This window comes from Abramis brama (genome assembly GCF_963993115.1).
Source record: "Abramis brama genome assembly, chromosome: 15".
Taxonomy (NCBI): Eukaryota; Metazoa; Chordata; class Actinopteri; order Cypriniformes; family Leuciscidae; genus Abramis; species Abramis brama.
Genome location: NC_139977.1, coordinates 23,824,237 through 23,850,172, shown reverse-complemented (window position 1 = coordinate 23,850,172; position 25,936 = coordinate 23,824,237). Strand labels below are relative to the sequence as shown.

The following is a 25,936-nucleotide window of genomic DNA, read 5'->3' as shown; positions in this document are numbered from 1 at the left end:
TTATTACTCTTATGTGCACTGTGTGAACATAATAATTTAGAAATTATTTCACCCCATAATAATGGTATGCATTAAAGCATTGAAACTACCGGTGAATTCATTTTAATTTTTCTAAAACGTTTTCCCTAAATTGAAACTTCCTGTCCACTATTAAAATAAAATACAGATCAAGAGAACAACTTGTGTGAAATGCTCATGGGAAATCCTCGCTCAATATGTGCTATAGTGTCAAAATAACAGTATCGATTCCACCAGAAGATGCCAACGTTTAAATAAATGGATTTCGTTTGGTTAATAAACACGAGGGCGAGCTACTGCGATCACACCACAAACAAACATTAGCTAGAAATACAAGCAGATTTGTTAATGGAAACATGTCAAATAGCCACACAGCTCTCCATGCAAACACAAACACAACAGATTAGCCTGCAAACTCAGCGCTAATACAGATATATTGTACTTTGTGCTGGTTGAAGTGATTCCAGAGGGCAGTTGGACTTGATCGGGTGTGGAGATCAGTAAGTGTGTGTGTGTGTGTGTGTGTGTGTGTGTGTGAGTTCACTGGTCGATGGTGTTGTTTGAAGTGCCTTCTGAGGAGCCTGGTGACATATTGAGACAGTTTGGACGTGTTAGCGTCGATCGATATGACTGCTGTGGATCCTCAACAAGGATTACTCATCTACAGCAGGGGGAGTTCACACTAGCCTGGGTGGCGCCATGGAAAACACACTGACACAGCAGATTACATGAACCAGACACCTGCTGTCAACAGAACCAGGATGATTTACCATTCATTACTCTGTGCAGAGATTCAAACTATATTTTAACACTGAGTGGTGTTTGTCCATGTGAAACCATGATGCTAAGGTGTTCTCAATAGTTTTGCTTGGGTGTTTGTTACATTGTAACTAGCCCAAATCTCCATGTTAGGACATTTTTACCAGTTTTATTGTCGGAGAAAAAAAATAAATAAAAAAAATAAAAAATAAAAATCCGGTCACACTATAGATTAGGGTCTAATTTGACGTTTGCTTCAGAAAACTCCTAATTACTACTTATTAATAATTTGTAAGGAAGTTAAGTTTAGATATTGGGTAGGATTAAGGGATGTAGAATATGGTCATGCAGAATAAAGCATTAATATGTGCTTTATAAGTACTAATAAACAGCCAATATCCTAGTAATATGCATGTTAATATGCAACGAGTTAATAGTGAGAATCGGACCCTACACTTAAGTGTCACCAAAAAATCCAATGTCCTAATTGCTTAGAATAATAGCTTAGCTTTTCTCAATAAGCAGTTGTTATAATCACTTATATTTAAAGCACAAACAGGCCGAAGTTCAACACTTAAATGCCCAAAATAAGATATTTTGAAGAATACTGGTAACCAAATAGTTTTAGTAACCATTGACTTCCACTGTATGGACAAAAACACTCATTTGTTCTACAGAAGAAAGTTCTGGAACAACATGAGGGTGAGTAAATGAGGAATGAATTTTAATATTACCTCTTTAAGGTAATGGATTTTGACAACAGCTCGCTAGTAATGATGCTTCTGATGAACATACGGGAACGTAAGTGTTTATTTTACAATTTATTTTTCATTCTAAGCAGGTGACAGGCTGAGACAGCCGTCCAATTACAGTGTTCGACACTGTGTCGTACCAACAGGCCAGTCACTTAACAACCTTCTAATCGCTGTCTCACTCCATCTGCACTGTTTGTTTACATGTTGATTTATTTATATTGAATAATTACCTGTTTCCTCCCAACTTCCTCCATTTATTGGCATTGCATCCAAACTCTTTTGTGTCTGAAATAAAAGCAATTAACGCTGATGAAGCAGCTAAGCTTGTTTTGCCATTCTGGAGAGGAGAGAGAGCGTTACCTGACATTTACAGTCGTTTAATGAAACTCCAGCAAACACTAGAAAAGCATTCAGGCACATAAAACGCATATCAAATGGAACAAAATGTTTAATGTTGGCTGAAATATCAGGAACAGCGGTAAACAAATGAAAAACAGTTGAAGGGGCATCCATATTGATTGAATCTGTGGATGACACCTGCATGCTTTTCAAACAAATAACATAGTTATTAATTAAAATGATGTGGAGACCTACTCTTCTCTAAAGTGCTTTGGCAGCAGGGTTAGTATACAACACACATTAACTCAAATAAAAATAATTTAACCTTAAACTTGTTTTATTTCAGCTAGTTGCCAAGACAACATTTCTCATTTTCATTTAGTTTAACTTAATGTACTAAATTAACTAAAATAAAAAGCTATATAGACTTACTAAATTTACTTTATAAACAACTCAATTACTAAAATGTTCAAATGAAAATGGAAAACATAAAAATAAAATATTAATTAAAACTATAATAAATCACTCTGTAAATTTGGTCAATCCATTCACATTTGCAGATAAAAATCCAGTCATCATCTATCCCAACTCATATTACTTTTCCCTGTGGAAGACAAAGACAACTAATCAAACCATTAGTTGTTGTTTTTTAAAGCTACTTGCTTCCATATAATGAAAATGCATCTGGCAAGTTCAGTTGTATTAAAATTACTTGCTTACTTTACTAAAAAGAAAATAATATATTTTGCCTGTGTCTAGTTCATCACTACACTAGCATGTCTTATACTTACAAAATTAACATGTAACTTGCTAAAAAGCATTTGTTTGTCCTTTGGTTATATGTTAAGCCTATCTCATCTAAAGCACCAAGTGAGCCACAACGCCTCTGATTGTGATTCTTAAGTTTTCTCCTTTTTCCTCCTCGTACAGACACAAGCCTAGAGAATTGAAACCAAAACGGCTCCCTGAGGAAACCACCTCAACAAGTGTCTTCATTACATTTTGTGCCACAGGCATTATGGCCTGATCAATATGAACAATTATCCCTTTTAGATCACAGTGTCTAAGAGAAGTGAAGTATTTGACTATAAAACCCTGTTCACACTTACGGGAATTTTGACATGGGAGGTCATCAGGCAGTAACACTTTATTTTGATGGTCCACTTTAGACATTCTACTAGTAACTTTGCAACAACTGTCAACTAGCAGTCATTGGAGTATTAGTAGACTGTCTGCTTAATATCTGCTAACACTTCATTTTCATTGTCCCCCAACAGACATTCTACTGACTGTCAGTATCTTTGCAGCTACAGGTCAACTTATTCTACTAACAGCCTAGTTGACATGTAGTTACTTATAGAATGTCTAAAGTAGACCATGGAAATAATGTGTAACCCATCAGGCTGTATTGCTGGTCCCTTGAAGGCATTCATACAGCTAGATGCCCAAAATGTTATTTATAATGGTAAACTTTTGAAAATATTGCTGCTCGTTCCATTCTGACAAGGAATGCGTTTCCTTGCAGCTAAAAAACAAGGAGAATATTTTTATGAAAATGTCAGCAAGCATATAATACAGTATATCGTATCATCAAAGTTGAACAATCAATGATTAAGTGCATTAATTGCCGTACACTACCTATCAAATATTGTGGAATAATTTAAATGTAAGATGTAAGAAGTTTTAAAATGCCATTTATTTCCAGCAGCCATTATTTAGTGTCACATGGCCCTACAGAAATCATTCTAATATGCAGAATTGTTGCTCAGTTATTAATTATTGTTGGGGCACAATTATTAATAACGGTTCTTATTATCAATGTTGAAAACAGTTTAATACGTTTTCATCAGGATCCTTTGATGAATAGAATTTTCAAAAGAACAGCATTTATATGAAATAAATATCACTTTTTGATACATTTAGTGCATCCTTGAAGAATTGAAGCATTAATTTTTCTCTAAAGTGAATAATCTCTCTCTCTTTTTTTATTTTACTAACTTTTGTTATGGTTTCCACAAAAAAATTAAGCAACAAAAACATTTTATTATTATTATTTTTCCCCTCTATGTGGACTTTTGCATCATGTCTACACTAAACAGCAAGTCAGCTGTTTATTTGCATACAATTTTAATGCTGTCAAAGACTTGGACATGCCTACTGTTGCCAATTTCTTTGTTGCTGTAAATTCCTGTCAGTGTAACAACCATTAAATAGTGCAGTCTAGCCCTGTCAAAAGTGACTGCTAGCTAGCATGCATGGTTCCAGCCATTATTCATTTCCCATGGTTCATCAAATGTAAGGAGCCTGAGATACAGCGCTAATAACAAGGAGATACATCACCTATTGATTTACAAGTTTAATATCCGCCAGGATAAAAAAAAAAAAACAAGTCTGCTTTCATTAACACAGTGTGAATCATTTCCTAGTAATACAAAACGTTCCGTGTGATGTCCAGGTGAATCCACAGGGAAGGGTACAGAAGAGCTTTAAGCTCTGCAAATAACTCAGAGGTCTGAGCAAACTCAATCCTATCACTGTGAACAAATAAAAAGAGCCTCTGATTGATCCTTTTTCATGACTCTGCTCTCTATAGCCGCTGTTATGAGGACTCTGGAGATCGTGCGGCTAAATTTAGGAGGTTCTGCAGATTGATTTCTGCCACTCTCTTCTTCTAAACCCCCTCCCTCCACTTTCTGTAGATGCTTTGTGGTCAGATTGCAGTGTTGTGGATTGAATTTCTCCCTGCCACTCACCACAACTGTCAAAAGATAGGCTTTGACTGACAGTTGGGCTGAGCAGCTAGCATCTGACTGACGGAGAGCTGCGCGGCGGTGGTGTTGGCGCGTCGGACGGGAGACGGGGAAGCAAACAGCTCTGAGCTTATCGGACGCTAGCAGGTACCTTCATCTGCGAACTTGCTGAGATTGAGGTTTTCATCTTTGAGCTCTGAAGAGTCTCTGAACACTCATGACCTTTGATCTCTATCAATCCCAGCAAGCCTACGACTGCGACCGATGATTGGGAGCGAAGAGAAAGCGTCTTCTGTCTGAGTCGAGGTGACATTATAGTGAGTTGTGCAACTTTAGTTTGAAATCCCTGGTCGTTGAAGTTTGCTTATAATTTTTGGAGGGTTAATCCCAGAGTTAAGCAGCTCAACAGAACAAAGCAAGTGACATTCTGGGAGATTTCCTCACTGGAAATACAAGCTGCGCTACATTTAAAGCATCCCTACACAGTGTTCACATCTCCCTAAACACTCAGCAGGGGATATCTGTTGAAGTTCACTGTACTTGACAAAATGTGTCAGCTTGCAAACACAGAATAGAAGTTTGAGATATGAAAACATGAAATACTGTGTAAATAATTCTAATATAAATTATCATCCTTTCATATCTAATGGACAACTCAACAACTGTATGTTTCCTTTGAAAGTTCCAGACAGTATATAGATACTGTATATGACTTTACTTAATGTTAAAAGTGTAATTTCTATACATGGAAATGTCATGTAAACTAATAAAATCTTAAAAGCTTTTTCTAATTAATATACATGTGACTAGCTCTAAAATATTTTATCAGGTAGAAATTGTGAATTCCTTAAAAAAATTTCCTTAATCTTTATTCTGTAAATCATGAACAACCAAAAGAGCCATGTAAATTCATTCATTAAAAACAGTGGGTTCTCTGAAGAACATTCAGTTCCAAAAATGTCTGTAATCCAAAAAATAAAATCATTTAAATTGTAATTATAATGCCCAATGTTTAAAATAAAAAAGATTAAAATAGCCAGGGGGCTTTCGAATGTTATTGTGAACAATGGGTGGCCTTGGAGTCAAAAAGGTGGAGAAGCATTGATGTATCATGCTTACACCGTAGTGTGATGTCTACAGTGCTGGTCTCAGGTCGAGTACAGTGCCATTGTTTCAGTCACCATCTTTTTTCCCCTTGTTGCGACAGGATGGCACAGCTGGCAGATAACCTGCTGAACTTGGATGTGTTTAACCACTCTCGCACACAGGCCCAGCATACTAACGCTATGAAAGTACACCTTTTTATGCACCTTCAATACACAGGCCTGCTGCAGTAACTAAAGCTAAGGGAGCGAGACTGAAGGTAAGAAAGGAAAATTGAGCTACAGAGATGGGAATAAAAAGAAAAATGCCCTACTGATAACATCATCATGTTGTGTTTTGGATGCTGGTGAGCATATTCACGTTGTCGATAACAAAACAGCGCAAAAAGTGGATGGAAACTTGGCTAGTGTCACTTTCTAATAGAATTACAACTTAAATTTCTTCTATAAAGCAGCTGTCTAGTGTGCTCATGTTTTTACTCATGTCTGACCTCGACCAGCTGAACAGAAGAAATGAACCAGAGAAGATTTCCACATCAAAAAAGGCGGAGCCTCAGAGCACACCTACCTATTACGTCATCGGTACGGACCAATGGTAGTTTGAAGTTGTTCACCAGCCAGAGCAAACTTTTCCTGGAAAGTTTACTCTGGAGTTCAAACAAAGTTTGAACTCCAGAAACAATCTCCAAACGGACTTCGTTTTGGCCTGGTTTTGTTCAAAATAATGTCACAACAGTTTGTTCTTTGATTTTGTTTGAAGCATATTGGGGCCTTTACAGCCATTGGTTTGGGTAAAATAATTAGTTTTTAATAATTTTATTGATACCTTTCAGTATTAAATGATTAATAAGGATTTAGCTGCCATCTTGGGTGTATTTCACTAAATTTGTTGCAAATCTCCACAAATAGTCTTAGAATTTGCCAAAAATGAGTTGTCTTACAAGACAGCATAATTAAGTCTTAGCATCGGGCCTATTATGCTTCAAAATTATCTTTCCGTATAGGCAGTTTTCTAAGTTTTGGAACAAAGCACAAGAGCGAGTTGAATACAGTCTTGATTTTGTGCGTCAGTATCCTGGATATATTACCTGGAGACCTGCTGGGTAATACTCATGTACAGTTCCCAGGTTGTGTCCTCTTCAATCGCACCATGAGGCACCAGCAAACTCACACCTGGCAAAAGATAAGAGTAGCAAAACACACACACACACACACACACACACACACACACACACACACACACACACACACACACACACACACACACACACACACAAAACCAAACAATTTATAAGATCCAACAGCATGATGGAATGGGACTTGGATGCTAAACTAGAACAAAGTTCCTCTTTTGGAAACACCCTTAATTTCCCAGAAGCCCTTTCAGTTGGATGAATAGTTTGATGCAAGCCTGGAATCGTGAAACAGCAGAACATTTGTCTTGTGGGACTCGTGCATGACAACATGTCGTCTTAAAAATCAATTCAAAACCTCCCTTACGAGAGACTGTGTACAACACACACGAGCACACACCTTGTGAAGTGACAATGTGCCTGTAGAGTTGTTAGAGTCACTATTCGGCTGTAAAGGTCTTAAAAAGGCTGAGCGAGAACTCCAGCACACTTCAACAGATGCACTAGCCTCTAACCTTTCTCGCACACTTTCTGCCAGCCTGTCAAGACTCTTTACAGCATGTGACAGGATCAGAGGTGGAAAAGAGCAAGGGAGTGTAAAGAAGGAAGAGAGAGAGAGAGAGAGAGAGAGAGAGAGAGAGAGAGAGAGAGAGAGAGAGAGAGAGAGAGAGAGAGAGAGAGAGAGAGAGAGAGAGAGAGAGGGGGAGAGAGAGAGAGAGAGAGAGAGGGGGAGAGAGAGAGATATGGACCCTAGAGACTTCTAAATCAATGCCGCCCTGCTGGTCTCTCTGTCAGTCGCCCGCTCTCTCAGCCGCTGGGTGCTGTGAGCACAGCCTCTCTAACACACAGCACAGCCACTGGATATACTGTGTATGTGAGAGAAAGACAAGAAAAGAAAGCTGGAGAGAGAATAAAGAAGAGACTGATGCGTGTGCATACTAGTTCATCTCTCCATAGACTTACAAAGACTTGGCCATGAACCAGCCACTTAGACAGGACATGTAAACAGCCCATTATGTGTTATTCATTTTTATTTTTATGAACTACCATTTAATAGTTTGGGATCAGTAAGAATATTTTTTTTAAAGAAATGAATACTTTTTGCCCAAATGCGAAAATATTGATAGTAAGGGGTAGTAAAATCCAATCAAAGTCATGTGTCAGTCATTTTTTACGTGTTTTTTCATATAAATGTCTATAACTCCGAAGCAAATTGAGATATTTTCACCAAAATCGACACACATATGTATGGGCTCACTCTGAGGACACATAAAAAAAATGGTGGGACTGAGCCTCTTGGTGGCGCTATAATAGAACAAAACATGAAATTCCCATTGACTTCAATACAGTTTTGTGAAATAAAATGCTATACTAAACAAATGCATTAGTGTAATATTGTGAAACTCAGAATATGCCATCAGCACCATCCCCTGAAAGTACTCAAAATATTTCGAGACAGCGCCACCTTTTGGTCAAAAGTTCTAATTTTTTTTCAAAACTGCTAATAACTTTCAAATAAATCTGCCTATTGTAATGCCACTGGTCTTAATATATTCCTTAGGTCACGCTGAGAACATAGATACCAAGTTTACCAAGTCGCACCAAAATCGAATCGTATCATCTCCAGACTGTGCTGACTAAAAGTTATGGATTTCGTGTCTATAGACGAAACCGTTTTCGTAAAGCGTAGCAGCAAAGTTGAGGCATGATGCTAAAAGCACTATTCAGGCTTTATCTCTGCAATGCCTTGACATATTGACACCAAACTTTGTATGTGTCATTGTCACTTCACTCTGACCACATCACATCAGTTTTGTAACTGTGCCACCTATTGGTCGAAAGTGATAATCCATGAAATCATATTTTGAATGACTTTTTATATGATTTTTCAGCCATTTCGCCTAAAATCCTCTTTAAATGTATTTAATTGCTCATTGTTGCAGTTGGTCTGACACCTTCAGCCATGTTGGCATATCCTGTCATCTGCTTGCGCTTGGCCCCGATAATTGCTGCTTGCAGCTATATTTCATTTTTATTTTTATGAACTACCATTTAATAGTTTGGGATCAGTAAGAATATTTTTTTTTAAAGAAATGAATACTTCACATTAACTATCAACAGTGATGCTAAAGAATTGTATGGTTATAAGAATGTTTTTCTATTCATCAAATAAATCCTAAAAAAAATATCATGGTTTCCTCAAAAAATAGCACAACCATTTTCAGCTGTGTGATAACAAGAAAATGTTTCTTGAGCAACAAATCAGCATATTAGAATGATTTCTGAAGGATCATGTGACTGGAGAAATGACGCTGAAAATTCAGCTTTGCCATGACAGGAATAAATTACATTTTAAATATATATTACAACAGATGAGTTATTTTAAACTGTAAAAAAAATTCACACTATGAATCAATATTGATCAAATACATGCAGCCTTGTTGAGCATAAGATACATTTTTACTGACCCCAAACTTTTGAATGGTAGTCTATAATATTTTAACTGGACCATTATCAATTTATGGACCATGATGGAAGCAAACTTTACTCTCACAGAATGCTCTAATTTACCCCAGAACTGTAAAAAATGGGAATAAACTTTTAAAAAATAAATATAAAACAAATAAACAAATAAAAATTATAATTTGAATTCCACCAATTCAAAATGAAAATTTCAAATTTACAGTTTTAAAATTCACTTCAAATTCTACCTGATGATTTGAAAGCTAGTTCTAAATTTCTAATATTCTAAATAAGAATCAGATTTCTGACTGGGCTGCGGACTGAAACTGGCCTCTTGCTTATTAAACTGCAGTTGTTTGTGTTTTTTTCCTTCATGTAGTGTGTTTGAATCTCTCTTGCTTCTTCTTTAATCTTTCTACGACATGCATTAAACACAAGTGCAAAAACATTTACACACCTGCGTTGGGCACCACCAGTCGTCCTCCGCCGTGCCCGAACACCCCACTGGTCCTGAGCGGCCGCTTGCCAGTCGTCATACTAGAGACCAGCGTTGGCTGAACAGGGGTCAGCTGATTCTTCCCCCTCCCACCCAGCGTGCCCCCTCCCCCTCCTATCTCCTGCACCACGCCACGAGGAAACGTTTGGGAAGGGGCTTTAGCATGATACTCCGCCCTCTCGGACACACCAAGAGACACCATGAAGGAGCTGTGAACTTTGACCTTGAGGTCAGGGAGGGGGTCAAAGAGTGCAGGTTCAGGGATGAGCTCCTTCTCCATGGAGTCAGGGAAACAGATGGGGCTGGTGTAGGTCCGTGACATGGTCAGGTCTGGCTGCATGGACGAGTTCATTAACAGAGGGTTTCCTGGAACACAAAGTATGGTAGACTGCTAAATGACATGATGATCATTTGTTTCGACTGGATCTTTTAAGCTATTCAAATATACATTCAAATGCAATTCAAACATAGAATGACTTGAGTACACATCTTCTGATTAACATGTCAATCTATGAAATAAAATTCATTTTGAGTCTCATTAAAAGGCTGGAGAAAAAAAAAAATCACATAGACAAAACTGTCATAGTCTTTTATTTTATTATATTTTAAAAAAAATGTGAAGCTGTTTTGTTGTAAAATATGATTCATATTAATAAAGAAAACCATGATTCAAAAATCTGATATTTGTAAAAAAATATTAGTTTTAACTAATTAGCTAATAATTAACTCCCCAAACTCCAAAACCTGGTTTAAATTTGTCAGTAAATTGGTGTTTTTGTCATTGTGTGAGTCACTCTGGTCAAAATATTTTTTCACCGGGAAAATAATTTTTTGTTGACAATGACACCTTTCTATACTATTGTAGCGTCACTCTGGACAAAATCACAATGACTTATTCAGTTCGAAGCCTCAGAAATCTTTTAACCTTTTGGGCTTTTTTCATGTAAATCATAGGCCTAGCACCGATGAGTCTGGATCAAATTGCCCCATTGTCACTTTAGTGGGCTGGCAGAGGCTAAACAGAAACACCTCCAAACTCCTTCGTCAGCTTCAAAAAGATCTTAATCAACTCAACTTCCCTCCCATGGCAGGCATGAAAGGCCATGTGGCATGGGCGGACATTTAAGAGACGTATCAATATACATACACAAATATTCTTTCCGTTTAACTAATAATATAAGTCATTCCAGAATGTATATGATATATTCCTGTGTGTATGTATGTTCCCCACCTTATATTAGCCTCGTTATGACTTTTTAGTTGTGTTAGTTGAACTCTAAGTGCAACTCTAATTCAACTGTAAGAATCTCTACTTTTGAATCCTTCAACCATATCTTTCTTGGTACCGAATTAAACCTCTCAGTTTGCCTTAGCTAATGTAGTAGGTTATGATAAATTTATTTGACTATTTGTACCATCCTTTGGAGTAAAAATGACCAATTCTATATATTTTCTTAATATATTTTCCTATAGATATTTGGTTTTGAATTGGTGTGTGCCAAATTTAGTGTAATTATCAGAGATTGTAAGTTTTTGTATGGTTACTAGGTGATTTTGTTTTTTAACCTTAAGAAAACATTTTTTTAAATAGAGATTGTGAAAATAACAAAAATTCATTTTTGGAAATTTGCTCATTGTGACTAATTTTGCCAGCACGGGTCACTCAATTTAATACTTGCTTAATGGCATCTTTTTTCCATTTTTTCTTTTTGACGGACAGAATTTGTGGCTGCTGTCACATTAATCCCTGCTGCTGTTGAACTTTACATTCATTTAAGACTTTATTTAACTCATTTAAGACTGCTTTTATGAGGACTCTCGACAAAACTGACATTTTGTTCGTTCAAGTGCCAAAGAGAACTCGATACTGGGGCGCATCTTCCAGTGTGTCGTGTGTCACATGGACAGGCTGCGCGTTCTCTTTTGTCTTGTCGCGCTTGAATGGTTTAAAATCATTTGCATGAATAAGAGCGTGATAATATAACGTAACGCTAGCCAAAGGGTGATGGAAAAAACGGATGTTGTGTTAATTGAGTTAAGTATTTTTAACATGTTAAACTATAAAAAATGAAATCGCATGCAATAACGCGTTAACGTTGACAGCACTACACACACACACACACACACACACACACACACACACACAAACACACACACACTCTATATTTAGCAAGAGACACAGTATAAGGGGACAGATGCTTTTAGTGCTTTCCAGATGGTGGGCGGCATCTACCAGCAGGGTCTCACTGGATCATGGTAACCAGCCAAACCTTGATGTGTAGCCCTTATAAAACTCTTAGCGTAAAATTATGATTGAACTGAATGTCTCCAGTTTTCAAACTGAACTATCAAGACAAACGCAACAACAATCTTTCGATTATTAGAACCAGCTGTTACATCGGTGTGAAGTGATCCCACTTGTTTCATTATGAGCACTGCTGAGAGCGTTGACAGATCACGAATACGCATCACACTCGCACAGATACCTCTCAATCGGTTTTATTCATCGAAAAGCAATGGCTGAACGAGAGCACTTCCCTAAGAGAGGTGGCGAAAAGAGGTGTGAGAGGGACTCATTTTCTCTTTCACAGATTGGACTGAGGCCCAGGAGGATAGACTGCAGCTTGCACTTGAAACCTCTCCTTCGGCAGATCTATTCAAAATCTAAATGTGCGCGAGTTGTCACACAAGGCTAAAGGTTCTGAGCTCCATGACAACAGTTGTCTTGCTTGATACGAGTGTCTATCAAAGTCGTTCGCTGCTGTATGTGTATTGTCAGCCCTGCCAAATATCTGTCGCCTAGGCAACATGGTTATTGCAATGATATTACAACAGTTTTGTGGAGTCGTAAATGCATAAGCGAATGAGTCAAGATTTTCATAGTGATGAGATCTCTGGGCAAATATTTCAGATGTATTTAAAGTAACTGCATCAACTAGCCCATTTTAATCCAGTAAATCCAACTATCCATTCATCCATCATTTTTGCTTTTCAGAAAATCAGTCATGGCTACTGTTATGTCACCTTATTAATATTCATGAGCCAGACTGATATGGTTTATAATGTATCTTCCCCCACTTTTTGGATCGTTCCTAAGCGCCCTGCATCCATCTATCCTTTTTTCCATTAATCCATCCATCCATCATTTCGTTGATGTTTTTTAAGCATTTGAAGGGTATACTGTGGCGTCTATCACCTCCCTGTGTTTAGCTCCTCAATGAGCACTTTGAAACTTCCTGTCGAGACATCTGGTGATACGCGTGTGTGTTTGTGTGTCTGTAGTGATGGTGGTGTTTAGTGGGCCGAGGAGAGTGATAGCACTGCGAACAGGCCCTATTACTGAACAGACAAGCAAGAGAGAACTAGTGCTCTGCTCTCTGCACCCCTCCATCAACATCAATCTCTTTTTCTGGGGGCGTCAGATGGGCCAAAGAAGCGGAGAAGAGCGACATGGAAAGTAAATCAACTAACACCCTCTAGCTCTGGTTCAGAGCAGAGCAAGGAGACAAGAAACATAGTAAAGTGAGAGAATGTTCTACAAGAAGTTTGTAGAAGGGGGAAAAAAAATCATATTTTTGGCAAGGCATCAATCTTTTTTCTTACACAGGTAAATGGAAAACAAAGGATACAAAATATGGTCTGAAACTCAAAACTTTCTTTTTTAGTAAATGGTCAGTGAAAGGAGGTGCTTAAAGGGATAGCTCACCCAAAAAAAGACAATTTTGTCATAATTTACTCACACTCAAGTTGTTCCAAACCTGTATGAACACAAAAGAAGATATTTTGAAGAATATGGGTAACCAAACAGTTGATGGGCCCCACACACTTCCATAGTGTGGGGGAAAAAAATACTACGGAACTCAATGGGGAATTTCTTTCATACAGGTTTGGAACAACTTGAAGGTGAGTAAACAATGAAAGAATTTTTGGGAGAACTATCATATAAAAAATTGATTATCAACCACAAGAGGTTTAAATAACTAAATAATATATGTGCTTCTTTACGGTCTATGCATTTTTGTATTTATTTGAATAAATACGCTATTTTTGTAATCCTGTTTCCAAAATTTGTGTCAGGTCTAATACTTCAAACTGCAAATCATGTCATTTCAGAATTTTCCAGCAAAAAACAGTACTATAAACAAAAGTCAATATACAATGAAAACAATATATTTCAAAAAAGAACACAATAAGAAAATAATTATTAGAAAAAGCATAATTATTAGACACGATGATTTTCTGATCATATTTTTTTTCCAGGCACATTGTACCAATTCCAAACCACAATAATCTTAATAACTACAATTAATTTTGTATTTAATCATTTATAAGTGATATGTAATTGTTCATGAAGGCTGGAAATGAAAAACGCCTTATTTTCAAGTGTGCATAATTATTCGGCACGTTTTCTTTTACAGATAAAATAAGCAAAAAAGAGATTTAACTCAGACTGAAAAGTCAAAAATTAGTAAATGCCCATGAGAAGGATGCAATACTAATGCAATACTAGAAATTGCAGTTAAGGCATGGCCATTGGAAAGAGAAATACTCATTGGGTCAGCAGGGCCAGACAAATACAGATGGAGAAGAGTGGCGGAGCCAGAGGGGTGTCCGGGGTACAAAATTGTATTTGCCATTGGCAGTTGCTGATGCTGATGGGGGTTTTTTTTACGTTCGCCGCAGCGCACACAATTTTCAAACGGACGAGTAGAGGACGAGAGAATATTGCAAGATACCGAAGAATAAGAAAACATCATATTTGAAGTAAGTTTTTAAGGTTTAACATCAGGGTTGTTTGCTCTGAATAAATTTTATGAGACGCTATGTGAGTTAATAAGGCTGCAATAGGCTACCAGTTAATCAGACTAGAGAGATCGGTTCGCAATTTAGCATAACAATCCATACGCTTACACCTAGTAATACACGCATACCATGCCGTGTACGTTACAGTATACAAATGTTTAGCTGAGTGATGTGGGGAACTAGGCTACAGCTGACAGTGTTCAGCGAGTTAACATTCGGCAGTTTGAAATCGATTAGGTGGCTCAGTTAGGCTACTTCAGTTCAGAATAAGGCTAGCAATGATCAAAGTGGTAACTTAGACTGGTAGTTGATTTTAATGTATAGTTATGAATGGAATTTAAATTACTCTCTCCCTGCCATTGACGAGTTTATGGCTTTCTGTGTTTTCGCTGTTATAAGGTATGGGGCACTATTACACATCTCCTGAACGAGTACCTCCAGATCAAAACGCAGGCAAAGAAGCAGAAACAAGCGATATCATAATGCGATCAGCATACGATTGTGAAGCTTTGGGGGTGTTGACTTACTCGATTTACTCATCTGTGTTTTGATCATCATTCTGAATCTGATCTAGATGTAGTCTTTGATAAAAATGCGATTTTCTCAGCTTTTTGCTCATGGTGCTTTTTTATGAAACTTACCAACATTCAAGTATTGATGCACGAATGCACGAAGCAAAGGGTCTGTTCTTTCTTTTGATATATTGCATGTTCAAATATTCATACAACAAAATATTGTTGGGTGCCATGAAATTGTGAAAATGACCAAAAACGCTGGCGGTGACTGACATTTTTTTTTTTTTTTTTGACTTAAGATAAAAGTGTTGGTAATTGGATGTCATATTTTTGCACAGGACCAATTAAACATGAAAAGAAAGAGAGAGATATCGAGTTCTTTTTAAAGAAGCACAAACAGGCAGATCAGGTGCAAACAGACCCCAGTCCTTGCATCACCACTGGACCCCAGAGCATCTCCCTACATTGAGGCTAGTCTGAGTCAGTGTGGTTAGACTTCACAACCACCAACAGCTCAGAGCATCTACCAGACACAGGCAGTCAATCACATACCGAATTCAGGAATTTAAGTTGAGATGATTTTGTCAAATTAAAAGGATTGTTCACCCAAAAATTAACACAAAAAGAAGATATGTTAAAGCATGTTGGTAACCAAATAGTTTTGGGTTCCCGTTGACTTCCATTGTATTTTTTTCTTTCTATACTATGGATGTTGATGGGAACCAAAACTGTGTGGTTACCAGCATGCTTTAAAATATCTTATTTTGTGTTCCGCAGAAGAAGGTCATACAGGTTTGGACCTTTAAAATGTTGGTTCATGTGTGTTCTTGTTGTTGATGGCTGTGGCATTTATATTGTGATTATATACTAATGGTTCTTGTGTTATAAATAAGATGCATCAAGAGAGGACACAGATACCTCTGACTCCTGTGGGTGTGGGTGTGTGTGCGTGTGTACCCCCGAAAGTAGCAGTGACCTCCCCCTGGCCACCCCATGTATAAAACTCTAGTTCCGCCACTGGAAAAGAATCCCCTGGCCTTGCTGACCCAATGATCATTTCACTGTCCAATGGCCATGTCTTAACTGCAATTTCTAGTATTGCATTAGAATTGCATCCTTCTCATGGGGACAATATTTTTTGACTTTTCAGTCTGAGTTAAATCTCTTTTTTGGCTTATTTTATCTGTAAAAGAAAACGTGCCTAATAATTATGCACACCTGAATATAAGGCATTTTCATTTCCAGCCTTCATGAACAATTATATATCACTTATAAATGATTAAATACAAAATTAATAATAGTTATTAAGATAATTGTGGTTTGGAATTGGTAAAATGTGCCTGAAAAAAAAAAAAAAAATCAGAAAATCAACGTGCCTAATAATTATGCAGAATATGCACACACTGTATATTGCCTATATTTCAGAGAGAAAGAGAAAAATGGTACTGGGGTATTATAAAATTATAAAAATTAACGTAATTCAAAACTTCTTTAACATTTGAATAGAGTTTGCAGGTTAAACAGTTCAAGCTGAATTAACTGTAGGAAATTGTGGAGAAAATAAAAAAAGAAAGTAATGACAGTTTTTTCATAAATCTACCTTGTAAACACCGTAATTAGTCATAAATAAAGTTGGATCAATTTGTCGTTGTTTTCGCTCACCTTGCCTGGCACTTTTGAAGCTGAAGGACTGAAATCCTCCGGTCAGCGCGGACGAGTCGATGACATCAACACCATACTCGCTCTGATTCCGCCTGTACAGCATTACAGCGATGACCAGCACGACGACGGTAACTACGCCCGCAGCCAGACCAGAGTACAGCGCAACATCGTTAGTGCTCTCCATATCAGCTAGAAGAAGAGAAAATTATTATGAAGAGAAATACAAAATGACAAAACAATGACTGATTCTTTAAAAAGGATTATATAAAGGTATTTGTTTATTTGCTCAGATTTCCATCAAATAGCTCAGGGATCTCATTTTGATGTACACAGATGTGACAAAGCCACAAAACGCAGCAAATAAATGACATACCGGTAACCATAAAACACTTTCATCACAGAAGTCTCCCTTTCTCTCTCAGTCTTTCCCAGACACCTCCAGCACTAATGAAAGTTCTCTAGCGATTGGCGATTACAATCAACCCTCAACCACACACCTGACTCTCAACATGAATACACACGCAGAGAATCTGTCAAAGCAAAAACTGCAAACCTTCCACAGGGATTTCGTGACAACGCGGCTCATTATATTATCTCATCTGTTGTGATTAGGCCCTATCTGCTGACTCCTTTGTGCTAACAATTCAACCAGGACTCTATGAACAACAGACAGAACAAAGAAAAGCTAGCATGTCGTTCCTGAGCATTCAAAAGCCTCCAGACGGGGTAGGGAACATCAGACAAAGCCTGCGGCTATGAAAACACTAGCCAGAAACATGTGGAGCTGCACTAACAGCAAACAGAGCAGGTTAATTGGGAGCTCTGGAAAACTTTGGCAGGCTAATGAATCTCTTTTGCACTTGTGTTTGTGTATTTGCTCACTTTCTTTTCCAATCTCCTTTACTCTGTAACCCCCTCATTCTCTTTCTCTGGAGTTTTCTTTCCTTCACTGAAACAGGAAGTGTGGGCGGGGCATACTAGCCAAATCAGCATATTAGAATGATTTCTGAAGGATCATGTGATGCTAAAAACTGGAGTAATGGCTGCTGAAAATTGAGCTTTGCCAACACAGGAATAAATTACATTTCACAATATATTACTGTCAATTGCAATAATATAAGTCTTTCAAAAACATTTAAAAAATATTTTACCATAGGTTAAGTAACAGGTTAAGTTGACTGAGTTTTTTTTTGCTATGTTATAATCGTGATGGGGACACTGACATTCCTCAAGCGAAAACCTGTCAAAGACGTTTAATCTTCCTGTTGCGTCATTGTCAAGTTAATGTGGCACCGTTTCAGTCATTGAGTCAACACTCTGAAAGCTGTCTTTAAAATGTCATAGACTTAACTGGTTTTCCAGGTTGTTTCAAATGGCGTACTGGATGATTCATTGGAAACCTAATTGTCGCGGCATCAACCCAATGTTGAACAATGTCAGTGTGGAAATGAGCTTATGTAAAGGTTGCAATAAGGTTGTTTGTCGAGATTGACTCAGAATGATGATAACAGAAAAAGGGGTTAATTATACAGGCACGATGAACAGAATGACAATATTAAGATGGATGATTGTGATGCAATGTGGCGTTATTACATCATGCTTCATATGCCTGTGAGGATATTCAAAAGTAATGCGATGCATTTAAATGAATTTAAGAGACTAAAGTTTAAAAAAATCAAAGCGAAAAAGAAAAGAAACACAGATGAAAGGTGAAGTGGCAGCGACTCACCTTGCGGGACCTTCACATCATGGAGCAGCTTCCTGTCTGCAGAAACAGACACGTATAACATGCTATGAGACGCACAAATGCTGCAGTTTTCAGATGCTCATGCACACACAGGCATGTCTGTAAGTTGCACGAATCCGTTGGAGATATAAAAAAAGCCTATTTGGTGTGACGTTGCGTGAGCTGATCAAAGTTGCGCCATTGCAGAAAGCGAGAAGAAACCTCTGAAATCCTCCTAGCTCTTACAAAAGACGAATTTCGAGAATTATGTAGGAGGTAAATAACAGACGACACTGAGTCAAACTGTCTAAAAACAGATTTACATACATGTATGATGATCAATGACAGGCATGTAATCTGGAATCACTGTCAAATCTTTTACACAAAATGACCACGTTCACACAAAAAGAAGGTTACGGATACATTAGTGTGCGTGGTTGTGTGTGTCCGTATTAGGTGTAGGAAATTGGTCTCTGATAGGGATGTCTATCACCGTTGGGCTTTAGACTCATCTGCAGAGGATGGCGAGGTGTACACCCTCCTCCCTCGGGGGATGGAGGCAGGAAAGATTGATTAAAGAACTGTCAGGATGATGAGCGAGGAGGATTAAAACAGAAGATTTCTGCCTCTCCCAAGGAATTACAAAACGGCCTGTCAAGTGCTGCTCGTCTGAGGGTTTGACTGACTGGTTTCATTCAGGCGCTGACAGCCTTCCACAGAGCACTTGTCTCCACTGATCTAAACAAAAGTGAGATGATTTTTTTTTTTTTTATTGCTCTATGCCTGTGTTGCACTGAGGAAGTTGGATGAGCTGTATAACAGAAAATCAGGAGCATATTGAGCCTCTTTAAACATGTTACCACCACACACAGCGTCATGTGATATACAAAGCATTACACCATCCATGTCTTTTCGTTAATACTTCATGTCAAAATAAAAAAAACAAATGTCTTTTTTTCCTGTTTACCTGTTTTAATAATGTCAGTCTAGTTTGGTCAGGTGGTGATGATGATGATGATGGTAGTGAAAAAGATGAAAGTAGTGAAAACGATGACAATGGAGATGACTGGCAATGATGATGATCAAGGTTGGGCAAGAATTTGAAAGAATAGGAATTTGATTTGAACTGGCAACACCACACAGGAAGTGGACCATAATTAAAGGAAGTGTTTTTTTAATATCCATCCATCCATCCATCCATCCATGGGTTATTATCATTAACTTAAACTAAAATAAAGCTGAAAATAATAATAATTATAATAATTATACACAATTAGAATGAATAATATGCACATTAAAAATGTTGCCTTGGCAATAAGTTGAAAATAATAACTGGGAATAAATAAATAAATAAAACTAACTAAAACTGAAAAAACAAAAAAACTAAAACTTAATTAGCAATATAAAAAAAAAAAAAACAGAATAAAATGACAAAAGAACATAACGAAATGACTAAAAACAGAAAACTACAAATATAAAAAAGCCCACTCAAAATATTAAAAACAAATAAAAACTAAAATAATACTATACATGTAAGTTTAATTCTACTCTCCTAATTACATTTAGGATTTAAGAAGCATTTTCAATTCAGTTCTGAATGGCGCACAAATTGGTGATGATAGCAGTGATGAAAATGATGGAGATGATAGTAATGATGATGATGATGATGATGATGATAGCAACAATGATGGTCCCGATTACCCACCTTGAATGCAGAGGTCTCCGGTGCAGTTGTCCGTGTCTAGGGCAGCTCCATCACACAGCCTGCCACCATGTTTTGGCTCCGGGTCTGTACACTCTCTAGTGCGTTGCCTCTCACATTCAGAACTACACACAGACCACAAAGTCCACTCGGCCCAGCCACCGTCCACTGTCACACACCAAACAAAGATACACATTTTCATAAGAGCACAAAGAAGTTTTAATATGCAGAGTTTGCATGGAATTCATACTTCCTCTCGGAACAAACTTATGTATCTGTTACAAACTTTCTCTCAGAATGGTCACTCATTGTGCTTCCTTTTTCCGCAGGTGGTGTTCCTATACTTCCAGGATTCAAGGTTTGTCTCTGACAAAAGCAAAAGACAATTTACTTTTGTCTTGTTCCATCAGACTTTCCCCTTTACCTTAACGACTCTGTGGGCTGCTGGTGTTTCCTCTTCGGCTAATCTAAATGCAAATGCTGTGTTTGTGTGTCTGTTGAGTGGGGTACTGGGATTGAGCTGGGCTGGAGAGCGAGATTAAGTTTTTCTGTGGCAGAGCGACTGGTGCCTTCCTCAGATAACTTTTCCCCCAACATGACTAGTGTTTCCCATGTGATTGGTGCTTCCAATGAAACCATACATTTAGTCAGCGCAAGAGCTTTTGAGGACCCGGCGACTGATAACTCTCTTCTTCTGCACCTCTCTTTCACTCCATCAGGTTTCTATTTTCTTTCTCCTTTAATTTGTCTTTCTTGATTCCCTAAACTTCGACTTTCGGAATTTCGGAATCCAGATTTTCTCTTAGCGCCATATCTCTGTCACATACACACGCTCTCTTTCAATTGTCTGTCTTTATGAATTTCTTTCATCCCCATTTATCTGTCTCGCTCCATCTCTCTTGTTCGCTACGAGAAGCACGGTATTTCGCTTTAGACAGTAAACAGGCACCACATTAACAGAACGTAGACACATTTCAAATGTAAAACTCGAGAGGCTTCTGTCACTCAGGTCAATTCGAACGCAGCACATACTGTCAAATTCCTACTTTATATGCAGACTCCCAGACAGATGGATTAGCTATCAATTTGTTCAGAAAGCATGTTTAATTAACAAGCCATAGCAGTGAGACATATTCACGTCGCCTGACTGAACAGCATTGAACTTGACTGAACTGAATCTTCTGGTAAAATGCACTTCTGGGTTTTCAAGAACAAAGTGCTGGAGGGAAAAGAGTGCATTTAATGCAGATAGATTTACAGAAGAGCTATAGTGTTGTCAACGTTAATGCCATGTTAATAAACGTGGCAAAATGGCCTTCATCATCACAGTATGCTAAAGCCTATCTAGTGCAAGGAACTTCATTGATATGCTGATTGAGGACTGATGGGACACTCCAGGCACAGGATGGTTCTGTCGGGAGAGACAGAGTCATTTGCACCTCAATGACACATCTGTACCATTTGCTTCACAGGACTTATGTTTTCAACTACATACTGTTTATTTACTAGTGTGTTCTAATATGTAACTATGTCATGTTTGGTCTCATCTGACAGCCTATAAACTGAAATGAATGGTGGTGAACTTAATAAAATTATTTGTTACAACCAAGTTTTCTATACAGTATGTTGTTCCATTGTACTGTCTGTATATTTAAACATGTAACTTAATAAATAACTTTGCCTGCTTTAAAGGCTTTGAGAATCTTACTTTTTATCACTGATTATGTTAAAAGCTAAAGTGATTATAACTTTCGTTATCTAAACGCTCAGGTTAAATCCTACATTTTCCTATCAGTTCTAAGAAAGACCTTTACCTTTAAAGAATAAGAGGTTAAAGAATAACAACAGCTTTAATGGAGTTAGATTAATTATATTGGAGTCAGATAAATATTTGAATTATACACGTCATCCTTCAACTGCCTTTTGTTTTGATTATTGGTTCAAAATAATCATTATTTAGTTATTAATTAATCATTATTTAATATCAATATTTAGTCATTTTTTCTGTCATCCTTTGGCTAGCATTTTACTTTATGATCAGGCTCTTATTCACACAAATGCTTTTAAACCATTAAGCGCAATAACTCACTGCTCCTGACTAAAGAACTTGTGTAGCTGATTGAAACTCCATTGATAACTTATGGGTTTATGTGAGGATTGTTCACTTAACTTAAGTTCACTTAAATTAAAAGTTGTTATATTTTTTGAAGCCTAATAAATGTAAAAAAAACCCTGATAGCTTTCAATTACACTAAAGTTGAATGGCTATAATTAAAGTTTAAAAATAATACATTTCATTGAGACATCAGTAGCAGTGTTAGTCTCGGTGATACTGGCCTTCATTCATAAAAAGATGCCATTAAACAAGAATTTTGGTTTCACTTTATTTTGATGGTCCCTTTAACACATTCTGTTGTCTAGAATTAACATTGCACCTACATGTCTACTAACTCTCATTAGAGTATTAGTAGAGTATTAGTAGACTGGTAGGGTTAGGGTTAGAATAAGTTGACATGTAGTTGCAAAGTTACTTATAGTCAGTAGAGTGTCTGTTGGAGGACCATCACAATAAAGTGTTAGCAGATATTAAGCAGACAGTACACTAATACTCTAATGAGAGTTAGTTGACATGTAGTTGCAAAGTTACTTATAGTCAACAGAATGTTCAAAAGGGACCATCAAAATAAAGTGTTACCAGAATTTTAAATATACTGTCTTTATGTTTTCTAAAAGTAATGCCTCATTTATCAGTGAGCGAGTTCAGTAACAATTCAGCAAGTGAGTGAATCGGCAGACGGTTTCAAATCAGTAACAAAAGAACCGCTCATAAGGCTAATAAGATTTGTTCAATCTTATGTATAAATTGAGGACAACGCAATGGAAAGATTTGTTTTTGAGATACCTTGGTCTTCCTCTCTCATCATATTGTCATTGGCTACCTGTTCTGTGTATCTAACCTGGGCAGGGAGAGTTGCAGGAGCTCTTTTGAACAGACATTCCCTCACAGAAAGCCCCTCCATTAAGCGGTGCGGGGTTAGTGCAGGTCCGTGTTCGCTTCTGAACTCCTCTTCCACAGCGGACGTTACACTCGGACCAGTCGGTCCAGGATGACCAGCCTCCATTCACTGACAAAGAGAGAAATGAGATTAATTAGCATTATTTGAAAGGAGTTTCAAACCCACACCACCACAGTGTGCATGAGCATCCCTGTTGGAAGGCAGTTTGCATTGTTTATCCGCACTGCATAGTTCATTTGGAGAGTTTCACTTTCCATACAACTTGCAACTAAATAGAACAAACTCTGGAACCAAAATGAAGGATTACTGCACGAGGTAGTAGTTTGGCATGTAGATGGCAAAGTAAAAACATTTCATGATAAATCTCTCTTACCACTCACATGCCAATGATTACCTATTGTGTGTGAATGGGCTCTTTTAATATGTCTATCAAATGTTTGCGTACAAATATAATCTCAAAATTAAATCTATGCTTTCCAGATGCACACAATTTTGCAGACTGCTCTGCAATCTATGTATACATGCATGCTACATGGCTAAAACGACACACTGCTCTAAGTAACTCCATCTAATCAACTCAGAAGTGACTTGATCATTTAATTGGTACATGGAAGAGATTGAAACTGGATTATACAGATAGATGCCATTCTGTAATGGCCAAGACTCCATAAACTTGTCTTGGACACGCACTGACAGCCACGCTGAGGACTTAATGAGGAATACAAATGACTAAGATAGATTCTCATGAATTAATGAAGGGGACATAAGAAGGACAGATATATTTAAAAATAACCGATGGTGCTGGTTTCAGTTGAACATAAAAAGGGTTTTATTTTGAACTACTGCTAAACACACTACATTCTGTTTATTGATTTCACAAATTTTTCACTATTGAGGGTACAACACCCTCCAAAAATGAGAGTTACACTGAATATAACACTTGAGATGATTTCCCCTTCTCAAGGCGTCATCTCATTTACACTGCACAACGGATATGATCAAAACCAACAAACAATGCATTCCCTTAAATAAAATCACACAATTAAATTCTCTTGAGTCTGCTAAGCCTTAGGGACTGCTGGGAGTCATGTTAAATTGCAGATGCTACGCTAGCTGCTAAACGTTAATTGCGGATCAGTCAACTAGCGCTCAATCAGTGCTGCCTGTTTCTGACAGCTTATGTCAAAGCTTTTCAGAGTGTTTAATCAAGCCTCTAAAAACTGCCAGCTTCAGCCCTCATCTGTGACTGACTCCCAGAAGGCACACAGAGGGAGATAGAGAGCGCAATATTACCTTACCATCAAAATATTGAGGATAAAACACTAGGAGACCATGTCAATTAGGCTAATGGAGCCTCAACCATGGCAATGCTGGCCACACAGGGAGCGTTAGAATCATTAACTCATATGTGTTGACAAAAATAGATAATCGAAACCATACCGGGCGTCTAAGTGATGGCCTCACGCAGACACAGATCTGGAGAAATGATGAAACGTTGTATTTCTACATTACTTCTCGCTTGATGAATTGAGGATTTAAAAAATGAGGGCGCTGTGTCATGGGTCGTGGCGGGATGGTGATTTATAGGTGATCGTTTTTTGTAAACTGTTAGATTGAAGGTCTGTGTAGGTGACTAAACAGATGCACAGCCCCATTCTGTAGCATGTCAAACTTTCACACATTGTGATACACAAACTCTTGTAAGATCCAGATGTTTAAATGAAACTTTTCTGGAACTTGCACTCAAAATCTAGCAGGTTGCTTTATAGCTCTCATTTCCCATGTGTACTGGAGTTTTTCTCTGTTTGTGTCACTCCGCTAGACTGGGTAAACAAAGCCCAATCTGCCGGCGATTTGATTTCGCCCTGCAGCTCAGGCTGGAAACCTGTAAATTTTTCTATCCTGCTTCCGTTACAAATCTGCGGGGACCAATCACAAACCGGCTTATCCACCTGACGCAGTATTGGCGGGTTTAACACGAGTCTCTCGCATGACCGTCAATCCAATTCCTTTAAACCTCTCGACGATGCTCAATGGCTTCTTTAGTTTAGCAAAGTTCCAAAGCATTCAAAATGAGACTCGCCCACTTGTTTTTATCCCTTAATAAGAGTGTTTCTGAAAGAATAGCTTGTGAATGATTCAATGACTCATCCATAAAGATGATCACTTGTTTTGTTTCTGAATGAATTAGTGTTTCTGAACAAATCTGTTGTGAATGATTCAGTGTCTAAGTAACATGCAGAAATAAGTCACAGAAAAAAAAATAAAAAAACCTTTTTAGAGTAAAATGTATTAACTCAGATTCTAAAGAAAATATGCTTCCATACCAAACACGATGACCATTGCCGTGGCACTACGTCTCCTAGCAACAATGTTGCTGGCCAGGCAGGTGTAGTTTCCAGAGTCGGACAGCCTTGCTTCATTGATGATCAAGTTGTGGTCAGCTCGAGTATCGATATTGATGTCCTCAAGAGAACTCACCAGCTCTTCATTCTTCAGCCACTCCACCTGCATAAAGAGGCAGATTTAACAGGTTAAACCAGCCTTTGTGAATACCATAATACTCCTGCGAAAGACGATATTAAATGAATACACATTCACAAGCGATGCTTCTTCACCGTTGCTTTCAGCTTTGAATTACATGCTGGTAATGTTAAAGTCCGCGTGAACCGGAAGTTGCAAACGACTTTTCTCC

General features: G+C 37.8%; 1 protein-coding gene across 6 annotated transcripts in view; it reads right to left on the bottom strand.

The window, feature by feature from the left end:
• Window positions 1-25,936, bottom strand: part of unc5da (unc-5 netrin receptor Da) — a 235,298-nt gene that overhangs the window by 20,244 nt on the left and 189,118 nt on the right. For all 6 annotated transcript variants that reach the window (XM_084137700.1, XM_084137696.1, XM_084137701.1 and 3 more), the window contains exons 5-11: window positions 25,569-25,749; window positions 23,182-23,349; window positions 20,228-20,392; window positions 18,526-18,561; window positions 16,797-16,985; window positions 9,778-10,182; window positions 6,813-6,897 (exon numbers count right to left, since the gene is read on the bottom strand). In XM_084137700.1, the coding sequence (XP_083993826.1) occupies window positions 6,813-6,897; window positions 9,778-10,182; window positions 16,797-16,985; window positions 18,526-18,561; window positions 20,228-20,392; window positions 23,182-23,349; window positions 25,569-25,749 (1,229 nt within the window). The remainder of the gene's footprint in view (window positions 1-6,812; window positions 6,898-9,777; window positions 10,183-16,796; window positions 16,986-18,525; window positions 18,562-20,227; window positions 20,393-23,181; window positions 23,350-25,568; window positions 25,750-25,936) is intronic.